This window comes from Chinchilla lanigera, unplaced genomic scaffold (genome assembly GCF_000276665.1).
Source record: "Chinchilla lanigera isolate Chin_1 unplaced genomic scaffold, ChiLan1.0 scaffold00045, whole genome shotgun sequence".
In the NCBI taxonomy this organism is placed as follows: domain Eukaryota; kingdom Metazoa; phylum Chordata; class Mammalia; order Rodentia; family Chinchillidae; genus Chinchilla; species Chinchilla lanigera.
The window spans coordinates 17,384,345-17,401,247 of NW_004955446.1; the positions used below are offsets into that span (position 1 = coordinate 17,384,345).

Genomic DNA, 16,903 nt, shown 5'->3' on the forward strand with positions numbered 1-16,903 from the left:
GGAATACAGAGGTTGAAAAAAGAGAGAATGAATAAAAGCTGAGTGTGCAAGAAATAAAAGTGTCCTAAACATCCAAGAAACAAAACAGGTGTCATCAAATGGCCTACTTTGCCTTGTGTTCAATATTTATGTGGGCAGAAAATACAAGCATTGGAGTATTGCTCCGTGCTACAGTGTGATCTCAGAAACTATAAGCACTCAGTGGGTTTTCAATTTCAGTTATATGTAGGAAGTTGCAATCCATCTTTACATTGTTTAAGAAATGAAAGAAGTTATAAAATGGAGGGAATTTGATAATTTAATTCCATTAATTGTCTAGGTTTGCTTTTCAAAAAATGTGTTTATTAGTGAACAATTAGATTTATCAAGGAATATTTAGAGATGCTCATTACTACAACTAATAGAAACATTGCTACTTTTTACTGCCAGCTTATTTATGTACAACTTCTAGCATATAGTTTAACTCATTTTTTGTTTTCAACTTGGTCACTAGATGTCTTCTTAAAAGAGCAGATTTTATTTTTTTCATATCACATGGAAGTGATGCTTCCATTTGTTTTTTACAACTCTCGTTAAGTGTGAGGGAAACAGAAAGAAATAGCTCTGACTTTCCTTCAGTGTCGTATCTAACACAGTTTACTACCTTATTTCCAAATCCATGGCCACTGTCCAAAACATTTTTTTCCCTTAGAATATTCAGCTTCTGTACACTCCCCTTTTGAAATTTTTGCTTCTGATACTCATGTTTTCTGGTTCTGATCTCATATCCTAATGGTTGCTACCAGCACCCTTAACCCCCTAATTCCCAGCTCTCCTATTGACACAGTGGCCCTTAGTGTACTTACAGTCACTGGTAATGTGTGTATTTCCTCCTCTGAGTGTCTGACCTACATATAAACATGACAAAATGCCATGAGCATCTTAAGCTTAACTTGCCAAAAACTGAATTCATTTTCCCCTGCTCTCAGTCACACATGCTTCCTTGAGTCCTAAGATAACACAGTCCTTGGCATATAGCAATGATTTGCAGTTTTAGTGTATAGAGGGCCTGGCAAGACACAGACTGCTGAGTCCCAAATATAGAGTTTCTGATTCAGTAGTTCTGGAGTGATACTGTGAATATGGATTTCTAACAAGACATGAGGTTAAACTGGGGGTGGAAATGGGTTAAAACCCACCGGCACATAGAAATCTCATGTTTATTTGACCAATAAATACTATGCATTATTGAATTATTAAAATATATGCCCTCAAAATCAAACTTAGCTAACCATGAGTAAATAACAAGAACTATTCATAGAATTTTAGAACGTTATTCTGAAAGAATAAAGATCAGTTAACCTAATGCCCTCTTATTGTGGATTAATAAATTAAGGTATATTGAGGTGAAATGATTTGTGTAAAGAAAAATAACTAGATTCACACAACGATGATTTTCTATGAAACTAAAATAGCTCCATATGTAATATTTGTATTCATCCAATCAATGACGGATTTTCAAATTCCAGAGATGTAGAGATAGCACAGCTTACATTATATATCAGTAGCCCTTTGTACAGAGGCAGCAATTTCCTCCAAGTGAATAAAATATTAAGTTTTAATGCTGGCCTAAGATACCTAGCAAAGGATGAAGAAATGTAAAGTGTAATTTTTCAGTTAAAGCTGCAGATTCTTACTACTCCAAGCAGCAATGAATCTTGGACTGCACAGAATATGCTTCAGTGAGACTTTTATGTAAAGGTAAGGATGCAAGGTAGCAAGAGAAAGACAATACAGATAAGAATAGACAGTCCAGAGGTTCTCCACAGTGTGCTCCCCATGAACTCAATATTCTGGCAGCAGGAACATGCTGATTCTGTGTAAAGTGCAAGAGTGAAGTTCCGGGAAACTCACCAACAAAGATATCAGTGGTTTTTTAATCAAGCAGACTGATTAAACCCGGAAGACTATTTGTAATTCATTAGAGCAGAAGCTAACATTCTGGGTTTTCACAAAACTTTCACACTCTAAACAGTATATTTTTGACCAAAAGCAGCAACCATTTATGCAGACATTTCCAGTAATAAAGACAGAACTTTTCTGTTCCAACTACTTACCAACTATATTCTTCTCAGCATTCCTGTAGAGAGCACCACCAAATCTTCTTTCACATAGGCCAGCTGCATGAGATGCCAAGACAACTGCATTTACAGTCTCTGGAAGTGGGTTAGCAAAACATTTTGTAGTTTGGTAGGCACAGATATTTTGCAGGAAAAATTATCAAATGTTAAGTATTTAGTACCGGTTATATACAGTGACAGTGATGGACTGGAGCCTAAATTCAAAATATTGTGTCATGATTAAATTGCTTCAGGAAGATATCATAGAGCTGCAGGTTGTATATTCTTTGGAAGAGACTAAGCTTACAAATAAATACAGTCTTGTGACAAAGTGATATTTCTTCTGAGAGTACTACTCTCCAAAAAGAAATTTACAAACAATATGGATTTTATGCATAAGGACTATAGAAAAAGATTGAAGAAATATAACACAGTAGGTTGATGATTCTCATTTCTCAGTTATCAGTGTCTGTTGTGAGTTACTAATTATACTCAACAATAATTGTGGACAAAGTCAAGAAACCCAGCTCTTTCATCACAGTTGTTATCAGGAAGAGATCTGAGATCTTTTCCATGTGTGTCGATTGTGTTTTACTTAAAGAATGAATCATTAAAGTAAATTTACCACTGTTATTGCTTTTTACTTTTTTATTTGTAGTCAATTCTCTCATCGGTGCAATGAAACTAATTTTAAAGATAAAATTCATTGTTTTCAAAGTGTGATCTCATGACCATCTGCATTAAAACCACTAAGGGAATGGCTCTTAAATTGGATAGTGTGTATGACCCATCTGCGGATTTATTTATTATGTACATTCTGATTTCATGTGTGAAATGAGGCCTGACATTTTTCTTTTGAAATTGGCTTCTAGGTAATAGCTATACTAGTGTATCCCTGTTTGATTGGGTGAGATGTTATCTTTTTAATATCTTTGTGTATGTGTGTGTGTGTGTGTGTGTGTGTGTGTGTAAATATAAAAAGTCAGGTGCATCAACAAGATTTGTGTGTGGTTATTAAGTCTGCAGATCTGCCTTGTCCAAAAGCAATCTCTTCTGCAGGTCTTATAAACATCACTTTTAGGAATTGGCTGCTTAAGTTAACTTCAACATCCCACTGAACCTACTGCGATAACGTTATATGGTTCTAATCTCACCTTACTACTTTCACAAACTCTGAATCAGTGCTCTAAGAGGCATCTGTTTTGCTTAAGTATCTATGATTTTTAAACAGCTGCCAAACTCTCTCCCTGTATGTTCAAAATGTAATGAGGTACAATTTTTTGCTAGAGGTTTTAAGATAAATTTGTTTTGCTACTCAAAGTTCCAAGATTCTTTCTTCAAATCGAGAGCCAAGAAAGAAATTCATACTGCTTTTACCAAACAACTAAAAAAGGAATAATGTCTCATTTTTTTCCTTTGGCATTTTTGAAGTCATAATCTTAAATTCACTCTGAATTCATTCCATATCTTCTTTCCACATCTCAGTTCTTCACAAGGTATATTACATACATAAGATGCCTTTTACACTAAAGAACACTGCGTAGATATGTTAGAATCCAGTACATTAGTTCCTTTCTCCTGAAGAATTTCTCGTTTTGTTACTGAATGTTTGAATATTACTGAATATAGCACAGCAGTGTAATGTGATGAGTTCTCTTAGAGCCTAACAGTGCTTTCTAATTTCCGTTTTCCTTTCCTCATAGTATAAGCAAGTGGAGCAATACATGTCCTTCCATAAGTTACCTGCTGACATGCGTCAGAAGATACATGATTACTATGAACACAGATACCAAGGCAAAATCTTCGATGAGGAAAACATTCTCAATGAACTTAATGATCCACTGAGAGAGGTAAGATTTCTAGTCCCAAATTTCTGTGATACATTATCAACGTTTTCCCCTTTTCCTGGGAAATTCTCTACTCCCTGATGTGACACTATTCAATAGAAATCAGAACTAAATATTAAGATAATGCTTTTGCCTTTAGTCTCCATTACATTTCACTCATAAAATGGTTTTTAATTTTGTTTAGAAATAAATTATCAGGAAATTGTTTTTTCTAATTATGAATCTGTGCCGATTCTACTTTGTGTAACCTCGCCCTCCAAAATTCCTTCTGTTGGTCTCACTGTCCACGTCTTTCCAATCGTCCATTCCCTTTTGCTCACCAAAACACATATTTACATTTTTGTTGATTTTTGCACTTTTTTATTCCCTCTCTCCTTCTCATCTTCATTTTCCATGGTTATCTCATGGACCCTAACCAGTAGATGCCCACGTATTATGAGAAATTAATTTCTTATTTCCTCAGACACTTGTACTTTTTACTGTCAATTATTTTCAGAGGATTTGTATGTAAAATTATTGTGGTTTGGTCTTTACTTCTTTGCCAGAATTGTTTTCTGGAAAGTTATCAACAACACCTATCATCATGCTTTTTGTTCTAAGCTGTTGGTCATACATTTTTATGCTCCTAACAAAGTACGCATTCTGACTTTCTACTTTGGCTTCTTTAGCATTGAATCACTAAGCTACTTACTTTTCTTCCTCCATCTCTGAATTTATTCTTTTCATTTCATTTCAGACTTTTAATTCTGTACAGTTTGGCTTGAAGTTCTTTCCATAAACTCCATTTTCTTAAAAGATACATGATATCCCCTGGCTCACATGTAATTAAATCACTGTATTCTACCACTAAATGGTTTATCTTTTAACGTCTCTCTGTAATTGTTTTAGTCATTCTTTTAAGTCTTTTAAGTCTTTAGACTATAAAACTTTAGTTCTGTGTTAAATCTTTTCTTTCTGTGCTCTATAAATACAATCACTTGGTCATCTCAAAGCCATTGATTGTTAGCACTGTTAGCATAACCATTGATTGTTAGCACTTTGAGAGAGCTTTCATCAATAAAAGAATGCTACATGCATAGATAAGAAAATCAGTGTTCAAAACAGTGACAAGCTTTGTTCACTAGCAGGACTTCATAACTGACTACAGTCTATATTTTTTTCTGACATGTTGTAAAAATATGTTGCCCTAAGCAGACAATATGATGTTTACACATGCAGGTCTGATTTATTTCACTTATGAGTATGGACTCTAGCTGTATCCATTTACCTATAAAAACATTTAGTTTATCTTTCTTTATAGCTGAGCAGCAATCCACTGTATAAAAAGACCATGTCTTTTTTCATCCATTCCTCAGTTGATGGGCATTTGGGTTGTTTCCAAGATTTAGTTATGGCAAATTGCACTTCTATAAACATGAGTGCACGTATATTGCTGTGATATGATGCTTTCAGTTCTTCTGGGAAGATACCCCGAAGGGGAATAGCTAGATCAAATGAGACCTCCAATCCTAGTTTTTGAGGAATCTCCACACTGATTTCCACAGTGGTTGCACCAGTCTATACTCCCATCCACAGTGGAGAAGGGTTCTTTTTTCTCCACAGCCTTACCTGGGCAACTACTTTGAAGATAATGATATGCAATATAATAACCAGGGTTAAATTCCTATCATCTTGTTTTGGAATTCTGTACCATTTTTACTTTTTGGCTGTTTGTCTCTTTAAAATCAAAAAAAGATGCTGTCATCTTTATATTACTCTGTGATTATATTTGGTTTATACTCTATACGCCAGAATGTTCTATTTTTCAGATTGTTGCTTTTTACTTTATTTTAAATATCTCCATGTTTATATTTTAGGCAATTAGTGAAGAATTAGTTTCAGGGAATGTGGATATTTTTCTAGCACAGTGCCATTATATAAGTTATACACATGTTCTGCCTAATAACTATCACCCAGTAGCATCCATGGAATTCATAGAAAATTCTTTTTTCTATATCTATATTATTGTGAGTGTTTGTGTCCCTCCTCTTCAAATTTAGATGTTGTAATTCCAACTCCCAAGGTGAGATGTCAGGACATGAAGCCATTGGAAGGTGATGTTACATGACTGTGGATATTTATGGATGGGATGACTCCTTTTTAAATGAGGCTTTTTAAATGTCTAAATAAGACAGAGCCCCAGCCCCTCCTACCATAATAAGGACATAGCAAAAATATGTCAGTCGATGAGAAAGCTCTCATCAGACACTAAATCTTCTGGCACTACAATATTGAACTTCCCAGATTCCAGAACTGAGAGAAATAAGTGTCTGTTTCCTATAAGCCACTTAATTTGTGACGTTTTCATTGTAGAAGTCCAGATGGGCCATGAAATTTGCCAGGCCGAATCTGCCTACTACCAATGGGTAGTCAATCAAGTGTTGGTTGCCCTTCCCAAACTCCAGTACTAAGAACTTCAGGGTGTAGAAGAGTCACTGTGGCAGATAATATTACTTTGCATCCTTGGGCTGGGCCAGGTAACCTGTACACCGAGCTGCCCTGGAACTGCCAAGCATTCTGAAAAGTGATTGTGTAGATATCTTAACATTTCTATCTCACAGTCAGCTAACAGACTTGGTCTAGAAAGTAGAGGAGCAAGTAACAATTTTCTGAGGGAAAATCTTTTAAGACGGCAAACAGAAATTTGGCAATTAAAGCCGTATCTATTACTTTATGATAGAGTCCTTATTTGTGGGTTCACTCTTCAGTTGCTCTGTGGCTGTGTCTTCCGCAAATCATGAGTGCACAGAGCCAGACTTCCTGATCTCTAGGCAACTCCCTCCTGTCCCTGCACGACCCAGCTTCCCCTGGGGAATCCTCCTTTTTTTTTTCTCTGCTCATCTACAAATAATATACTGTTACTTACCCCTGGCTCTTCTAAAATATTTACTTTCTTTCTTTATAATTGAAATCCCTCCTGTAACTTTTTTCAGTGTCACTTATGAGTATGTTTTCTTCTGGCTGTATAACAAATACTGAATGACGATTGTACCAAGGGAAAGGTGAGCACTATGGTTACCACCATGGCCTTTGTTCCACCAGCCTCATTGAAGTCTAGTCCCGGGACTAACTAGATATTAAATTTGGGCGATTTTTTTAAACATATATGTGGCTCATTTTCTTCATCTTAAATGATGATACTGATAGCCATTTTATGAGTTTATTGAAAGAAAAGTGAGGAAAATATATAAAAATTTTAAAAGTGGCTTTTTTTGCAAAGCACTCATTAAAATTTAAATCTCAGTGTTCCTGTGATTTGGTGGTGAATGGGCAGCAGTGTAGCCCTTGTGGCTCTTACAATTTAGGGAAAGACAAACATTCATATAATCAAATATAACTGTATGTGAATGTGAGAGAGTGATTCAAAAGGTACGAGGTTAGTATCCAGGAGAATTCCCTAGCCCAGCCTCACGATGTGCCCATTTGCGGGGAACATTTTCAAACAAAGTGCTAATAAGCTCTCCCTTCATTTTAGCAGCCAGATTTTGGGAGGCAGTGACTTAGTATCAGAACTTGAGATTGAAATATTAGGATCAGAGAAGTCTGATGTGTGCCTTAGTAAATGCCGGCAGTATATTTAAAAATAAAAATTAATTAGACAACATCAGTGAAGTATATCCCTCTCATTATGAGTCTGTTGCACTGTGTAAAAGTAAGATCTATTTTTCAGCATGATCAGACTTATACGATGAGAGCGAAACGGAAAAGTTAACAGTGAAGAAAGAGGTTAATGCCCTTCTGAGCCTGTCTCCAAAGTTCAGAACTGATCTATTTTTAAACAATGGAGTGTGAACAGCCCTGGGCTGAAAATAGGTACAGATCATGTGTCCCAGTGGAATATAGAACGTCAGTATATTTCATTTTCACAAAGCATGAATTGGGCTGGGAGTGTAGTCTTGTCCTTCTGGCCTTTAATTTGTCCAATAGACCGTTATACAAGAAAGCATAATTTGTATGTATATTTATTTAGTGTAGTTTTGAATCTTTTAAAAAAGTGTATACATATTGATTTATAAAACACCTTTTAAAATTATGCTTAACTGAAATTAACTAAAATGGCTATAGTTATAGCATTGTGATGTAGCTTTGTCTTATGAGTGGTCAGATTCACATATAACAGTCATAAGTAGCAAAAGACAAGAAAAATTTTGTCAGTGGTCTTGTGGTTGTGACAGTGTCGAAAAGAGCACTTGGTTCTTCTGTCCTTTAACCTAGAGCTTTTTTCATGTATTCTTAGATTCTAGAAAAAAAGTCAAAAATATCTACCGATTTCTTAATGTGTACAAGACATTAATCCAGGCTTATGATAATGGCAAATTATAAGATACAATTTTCAGGCACAGAAAAAGTGTTTACTATATGCTTAGAGAGACAAAACATAAATAATTTCTTAAAAAACTGTGAGGAAAAAGTAAACATCCATTACTAAAAATACAATATCAGTTGCAGAAAATCTCTAATAGTTAATTGATTAAAAAAGGCAGACTATACATACTAGTGGGGAAAAAGTCTTCACGTGACCTAGAATACACTGGAACTTGCTTGCAGGGAGGTTTTGTTCTCATCGTTGAAGGATGCATATGCAGACTCAGAATAATAGAGAAAACATATAAGATAACATGGAGGGCAAAGAAAAAAGGGTAAATGGAAGAGATGTGTGCATTTGCTGATCCAGTCCCACTTTCAGCTTCTCTTTTGATCCATGAAGAGAAAAAAGAAATTGAAGAATAAATAACTTTTCCTTCTACAGTCTTTTAAGTTGTAAATATGTACATCTTCAAATGAGACAGAAGCTTGCTATAATTATCACTGCTTTTCCTACAATGAAAATCATGGGTTTTTTTCCATAGTTATAGTAACATAATGATTATTTTAATTGATCTTGAGAAAGGAAACTCAATAATAGAATTCTAAAATAATTAAGAAAATTTGAAACAAAACTCTACAGTAACCTTGATTATTACAAAACAGTCAATGTAGTCAGTGGTATATATTAACATAATTAAGACGAGGAAGCTGTCCGTGCTATTTTGCATTCACGCTCTTTTACATTGAACAACATGTAAACCTAAAATAGATAATACTTCTTTCTGTAATTTTAAATTAGAACTATTAAAGGAGGGCATGTGTGATATATTTGTCTAGTTTATACTAGCCAATTTTCTGTTGCTTAAAGTATTATCTCAAATTGGCTAACAATGAAATTATGTGGATTATGTTATAAAATTTGAAATTCTCTAAATTACCTTTTATAATTAAGCCCTCTCATTCACCATATATATATATATATGTGTGTGTGTGTGTGTGTGTGTGTTTATAATGTGTATATTTTGTGTATATGCTGTGTATATACAAATTCAGCATATTTCTGGACATCCATATTCTCTAATTTTATAAGAGAAATCAACCTGCTTTTACCTTATTAAGTATACCCCATTCCTATTCTACCAATTTTTTTTTGTTTTTGTTTTTGTTTTTGTTTTTTTCGAGTACCAGGAATGGGACTCACAACCTCGTGCTTGCCAGGCAGGTGCTGTGCCACTGAGCTAAATCCCCAGCCCCGCTACCAATCGTTCTTATACCATGCTACATACCATTAGAGAAAAATCATGATGGAACTTATAGAGGACAAATTACAGACCTTGAGCCTCAGATATCATTTAGTACAGCTGAGAAATAAAGTGTCTAATAAACATTCACTCACTCTTCTAGTCAACATACAATTTTTTGACTTAGCATTGTTGGGATTTTTGGTGTTTTTTTTTCTATTTCTACCTTTTCTTTTTTATATAATGAAATTTAAGTGAATACTAGGAGAATTTCATTCTATCTGGTATCACTCTGCATTCTACCTTAGCAAAGCAATTATGTTTCTGTGCTGGGGAGGCAAAGCAATGGGGCCGTGCACAGAGAAAATTTCAGACTTCATTTATATTCTTACTGTAAAGTTAAAATGTGATTAAGTATTTCAAAACCAAAGTAGATATATATGAGCACTACAACTGCAGAAAACATTAACTTTTTGAATCTTTTACAAACAAATTTCAGTTAAGTCACAGATTTTTCTCATGTGCATATGCAGAGAATTTAAGCTATTATCTTTGAATCATAAATTGAAACTATTAATTTAGCAATGATCTAACTGCATTTCAAAAGGAGTAATAGTAATAACACTAAAGCCTATCACTGTTTAAAAGGCCACTGTAGTCTGTTTTTCTTTCTCCCTACTGGCTTTCAAAGATGTAATATGACCAATGAGATAGAATACTGTGTGGTTATTACAAAGAATGGTAAGGAACATATCACAATGTGATTAAGAGCCTATGTTATCCAAGTGGAAAAATAAATGTGCAATTTACATTTATGATTCCAGCTATATTATGGTATATATAGGAGGAGATTATCTGAAGAGAATATATAAGTATATTAAGTTTCATGAAGGAGTATTCATGAAATCATGTATTTTTATTTCATATATTTTAGGCATTTTTGTTTTAAAGACTTCAAAAATTATAACTTATTTTCTAATACAAAAAATTCTGAGTTCATCTTCCATACTGAGATGGAAATTAAGTAAAATTATAAATAAGACACCCTATATAAAACACCCTACACAAATTCAACAAACTTTTCTACCTCTAATTTTCTTAACTTCCCCCAAAACAATTAAAGATAAATATTTCTTGTTCCTGTAAGTCGTTGCAAATATTTTGACATTCAAATTATTGCGATGTCGCAGTCGAAGCTTTCTTATAAAATTAAAACAGATTAGCCCAACTGGGAAATGGTACCTCATTATAAAGCCTTATTTTTAGAGACATAGAAATTCGGGAAATTCTTTCAATTTATGAAACTGAAGTAGGCACCTACTTTATTAACCAATATTTGAATAAATGCTGAAAACATCATTAAGGCATAAAGATCTGCTTATATGGCTGATTTTTTTATTCATGCTACCATATTGTTGTTTAGAAGCTTAATCATCACATCAATAATGTTGAGGGGTTGGTAATGCTGAGGAGAAAAACATTTTTTTAAATTTTATTTTAAAAAGAATGAAAGGGGCTGGGGATTTAGCTCAGCGGCAAAAAGCGCCTGCCTGGCAAGCGCAAGGTCGTGAGTTCGGTTCCTGGTACCGGAGAAAAACCGAAAAACCAAAAAAAAAAAATAAAAATAAAAATAAAAAATAAAAAGAATGAAAAACAAAAATGATACAGAATTCCAAAATAAGATGATAGACAATTAACAACAGTTATTATATTGCATATTGTTATCTTCAAAGTATTTGCTCAGATTACCAGATATAGGCATGCAAGATTGATCAAACGGTATAAGCACTGTTTCTTTCAATGAATTAATAGAAAAAGAGTGCCTCCATGTGTTTATATACACATAATTCAATTTCTATTCTTTTATTGTAAGGAGAGTAAAAAAAGATAACAAAATAACAACAACATAAGTAACACAAAAGCAACACAAAAACAATAAAAATGATACAGGATTTCAAAACAAAATGATAGGAATTAACAGTGGTTGTTATATTGCATATTGTTATCTGTAAAGCAGTGTAATTTATGAATGGTGCATTTTATTCCTTGACTTTGGCCAAACCCTTTCATTTTATTATTTATAATTATACAATACTGAATATAAACATATGTAACTTCCTTCCTCAAACTACACTTAAGCTTTCAGATCCTTGCTTATTTTAAGATCCCTTGTTTCTACACTTGACTGCTTTAGTAGAGATTTTGAGTCATATCCCCTAAAGGTTTAGAGTCAGAGTCTCTAAGTCTGGACTGGAGCCTGCTAAGTGGTATTTTAGAAAAATTTCATAAATAAACCCACAGGGATACTGTCTTTCTTTGAAGAATAACAGGAATTAAAATGTCATCTTTGTCAGGACATTGAAGCTCTCTTAGTTTCACATTTTTTTCTTATTGGTGATTGTCTACCTGAGCTCTGAGGATAAGACTGACACACAGAATAATTCTGAATGTGTCTGGTACAGCCCGAGACTTTCTACACAGTATCTACACACCTCATCCCACTCAGAGCCCCTGCAGGCCCACTTTAAGTTGCCATCTCTTGGGGCTTGGAGGGCTGCTTAGAGTCTGTCAGGGCCTGGGGAAAACTGAAAATCTTTATTTCAAGATGTAGAGGTTTTCATTTGTTTATTTTTTAAATTTAAATTTTTTTTCCTCACAAACTTCATGAAGTAAGCTCAGAGGAAATGATCACAGGTGACTTCCTTATAGTTTCTTAGAAATGGTAGAATCTAAATCTTATTTTTCCAAGCGTCAAACTAAGTCATATTTTATTGGTCAGTGGAAATCTCACCTTTCTCTTCAAGTTATAAATAGACATTAGGAAATTATATTTCAGACTGGCCTTGCTGATTTCTTCATTAAATGAAGTATTTCACAGGAAGTTTACAGAAGTCTAAAAATGCATTCCATTTATTTCCTTTCCAAATCTTTTTATGTGTATCATCACATTTCTTTTATATCATCACTCACTGCCCAGTGGAAAGGTACTGTGAGTCATATATGTAATTTAAAACTTTCTAGTAGTTACCTTTAAAAGTTAAAAGAAATGCAAAGTATAATAAACTCTCTAAATATACACTTTAATCAGTATATAAATTTGTGTAATAAATTTTAAGTAAATATATCAAAATGTTATAATTTTGACACACAATCTACATAACATGATTAAAGAGATCTAGTTTCTAGTCCATGTTTCCTATAAAGTCTTCTCAATCTGGCATGTATTTTTGTACCTGAAACACATTTTATTTGATTGCTAACTTTTGCTCAGAAACAATCTATATGAAGTGCCCTGTCTCAGTTTTTCCAAACATAACTTGTCAATTTCTAGTAACTGAACTGTCAGGTTTGAACATTATAGTCATATGGGTTAAAATTAAACAGATAAAAATTAATTGTCTCAGTCACATTAGCCCCATTTTAAACTTCATTTAGCTACTGATTACCATTATACTCAGTGTAGCTCTACTACGTACTTTTAAATATTGACCTCACTTCCTACATGTCATGCAATTTTTGTTTAATAACATGAAATGTATTTGGCTTTATCCCTAAGATTGTGTTAATAATGTTACTATTTTGGGGGATTGTTATAAGTAAATGAGAACTCAAAAAGCATTTAACCAACATCATCCTCATCACCCTCATCATCATCTTCATGCCCTTTTCACTCCATTTAGACCAGAGGAACTTAACATCTTTCTGGTAATAGCCCTGCTGAAAATTCAGTGAAAGCTTTTATTTGTTCACATGAGACACCTACAGGACATAGTACACTAATATTTGCATATAACTTCAGCAGGGTCAGGATAGCTACTTGAAGTCCATTAACACCCTTAAATCGTAGATCTACAATCCATTTTTGTATTTCTAAATTTGGTGGACATCCAGACACTAACACCCTATTTTCCTCTTTCATCATTTGTGACTATGTCATGTAATTATTAGATGAGATAAATTTATGTTGGCCAGGAGGCTCGTTCACCAAAATATTTCCAAATCATTTAGCAATGCCTCGGGATCGCATTTGTTCTCTTCTGTGTTGACCTCTTACACCAATTTTCTTGTGAAGCACTGAGGAGATGCCTCTCATTTACCTCACATACAAATAATTGTTGATAATTGAAGATATAGTTAAGTTCACTTTCCTCATGAAAGAAATATTTTATTCTTAGTTTTCAAAAAACTTTGAATTATTATTAAAGCAGCTATTTTTCAAGGCATACTTTGACTCACATATGACAAAATATAAAGATATACATGCATATGTGAACTAAATATTATTAAAAGAATTCCACAGGAGTAAATATATTGGCATTAAATAATCTACCATGAAAACATGCATATTGGATAAAATATGTTATTCATATTGGTTAAATGTAAGTAATGTAAGAAGCACATCTAAAGAAAGAGTAAAAGATACTGTCAGATGGATAAGTTTTAGATTAATCAAGTTGTAACATGCTAGAAGTGACAAGGTGTTTTGTTTTTTTTTTCATTTTAAAGCAAAGGCAATTGCAAAATATAAAGATGTGAGTTAATTATAGTGGCTAGGCCTTTATGACTTTGACCCAGATGATGGCAAAACCCCCAGATGGGGTTAAATGAGTATAGCCAAGTTCTCTAAACAGTTTGTAGCCCTGGGGCCTGGCCAGTGACATGATTTCCCTTTATCTAAGCACCACTGTCTTCTTTTGTACATATGGGAAAATGAAACCAAATTCAAGTTTACCCTGGACTGTTTTCCCTGTTATTTTTCTTGTTGCTGAGACAAAATGCCTGACACTCAAAATTAAAGGGGGAAAGGTTTATTTAATTCACAGTTTGTAGAGGTTTCAGTCCATAATCCGCTGGCTCCAAGGCAGGCTGGGTTCGCAGAGGAGACAGTCCATGGTGGGCAGAGGTAGCAAAGCAACAGGGAGCAAAAGAGTAAACAAGCCTCTTTCTATCACTTATATTGTATCCAGGCTACCTGGATCAGGCTGTTGCCAAACCAGTCAGTGAACTGATTTAGTAATCACACACCCTTAATCCCTACATCACACATTCTAAATTCAACCACCTGTGAAAATGCCCCACCCATGACCACAGGAGGCTTTGCTGGTGGAACACCTAAACCTAAACCATAACATTCACAATGTACAAACTATGACCTACCCCCACACAAACAATAATATCAAAACTCTGGCCTCCCACATTTTTTTGCAGTTTCTTGCTTTATAGCCCAAATATCTCAAAAGCTGTTGCCTTAGGTAGAGAATTAGCTAGCCTAATTATAGAAAACAGCAAGATACTAAATGCAGACAGTGTTTTTAAAACTGTGGCAAGCTGGAAAGTGATCCCATGTGTAAAAACCATTTAGGTACATATTTTAAAAGCTATTGCTCTAGGAGAAACAAAAGCAGCTAAATGTGTATCCATTATTTTACTTCATCACTATCCTTAGATGTGCATGACAGAGTCCCAAAATGTTTACAATTCAAAAGGATCAATTTGTGGTTATTATCTTAACCTTCAGAGTTTGTGGTGATTTTAGATATCAAAAATCAAGTGACTTCCCAGGATGCATCAAACTCAAGTCAGGGACTCAAGCTGCCTGATCAGCCATGGTTCTTCTTGCAATTTTAAGTTAGTGGAGATTACTTAGTATCTTCCAGAACATGATGCAGCAGCAATATCTAAGACAGGATTTTGTGGGAATGGAATTAATTAATGTATGTAAAATGTTTAGGAGAAATATCTGAATCCTAGAAAGAACTCCATAACTCTTAGCCATTTTTTATTATATTCATTCTTGTAATTATCCCTGCCTTATAGAAACCTTTCTATACTTCCAGCTGCTCTTTTGAATATAATTAGCTCAGGCTACTAAACTGGAACAGTATCACTACTACTCTTGAATAGAGTGTTTTAATGAGTTTCACGTGTTACAGATTTGACTGTATGTGTGAATTCATCCACTTCTAGTCTCAGTTTTGATATCTCTGTGCCTAGATGATTGTGAATGTGTAGTTCTTTACAAGGTAACTCCTATATCCTCTGCAGAGTCTAAAGATATGATGTGTGTTGGAGTGGAGGAATTTAACAATGTAACAGCAGCTCCACTGTGTTAAAATTACTCTACGATTCATTTGTGTAATGGTCATGATTATATTTATAGATACCGTGTTTAAAACTTTTTAGAAATATACTGTAGAGAAGAATAGTAATGTTATATAATAGGGCAGAATTAGATATTTTACAAAATGGAACTTTACAATGATATTTAAGTTGTCATTATAGGTTTACAAGGCTAGACGGAACCTTAACATATTGTTATAAATGTATTTTTATAACAACCAAATAAGATATTGCTTATACTTTCCTTGGGTCTCATTATGTATGAGTCCAAAGTGCAGGTTTATGATTTTAAAATCCTTCTGGAAGCAATGAAAATATATCATATCTCATTTTTTTCTGGTTGTTATGAAGTTAAACAGACTAAGACGTGGGCCAAGCACACTTCTGCTGCGCCACTGCTCCCTGCTCAGACTAAGACATAAATTACCAACAAAATGATTACAATATGAGAACGCAAGCCACAAATGAGATGATATTACTTTGAACACATATGCCCACAGTACATTATTTTCATGAGTATGGAAATAATACCCTAAGTATATAAAAGGGGGAAAATTTTGACTGGGTACTTCATAAAATAGGACAATCATCTGATCAGAAGGCTAAGAAAATTTGCACAATGACATCACTCACAGGGAAATGAAAAAGACAAGAAATTGAAAGACAGTGAGATAACTTTCCATGGCCAAAATTTAAATCAAATATTTTCAAGGACATAGATCAACTGAAACTTCACATATTGCCTAAACGAGAGAAAAATAAAGCAGTCATCTAGGAAAGCATTAATAATTCTTGAAGCTAAATATATATGCTGATTCTAGTCACCAGAAATTTCAAGATGACATATATGTGAAAGAAGCCACTGTATAAGTTGCTTGACTCATTCATTTCAGCTTTATTAGTCTAAAACTAGAAATAGCACTAATATCATGAAAAATATAATAGATGAGCTATATCACACTCAAAAAGTAAAATACAGCCTGAAATGTTAATAATGAATAAACTGCCATTATATCACAGATGTATGAATCATGCTGACATAACTCATGAGCAAAAGGAGCAAAATACAAAAGACTACACAGTATGTGAGTATATTTACATAAATTCAAGAACACAGAAAACTGCTTACAGTCATAGAAATCATAACAGCAAGTACTTCTGCAATTGACCAGGCACAAGCCAAAGGCAGCCTTCTGAGAATGGTTCTGTACCTCTATAATAGAGGTTACACAGTTGGACCTACTTGAAT

The 16,903-nt window shown here is 34.0% G+C and overlaps 1 protein-coding gene across 1 annotated transcript in view; it reads left to right on the forward strand.

The window, feature by feature from the left end:
- Hcn1 (hyperpolarization activated cyclic nucleotide gated potassium channel 1) overlaps window positions 1-16,903 on the forward strand; it is a 310,929-nt gene that overhangs the window by 237,430 nt on the left and 56,596 nt on the right. Inside the window, exon 5 of the mRNA XM_005392730.2 lies at window positions 3,803-3,949. Coding sequence (XP_005392787.2) covers window positions 3,803-3,949 — 147 coding nt within the window. The remainder of the gene's footprint in view (window positions 1-3,802; window positions 3,950-16,903) is intronic.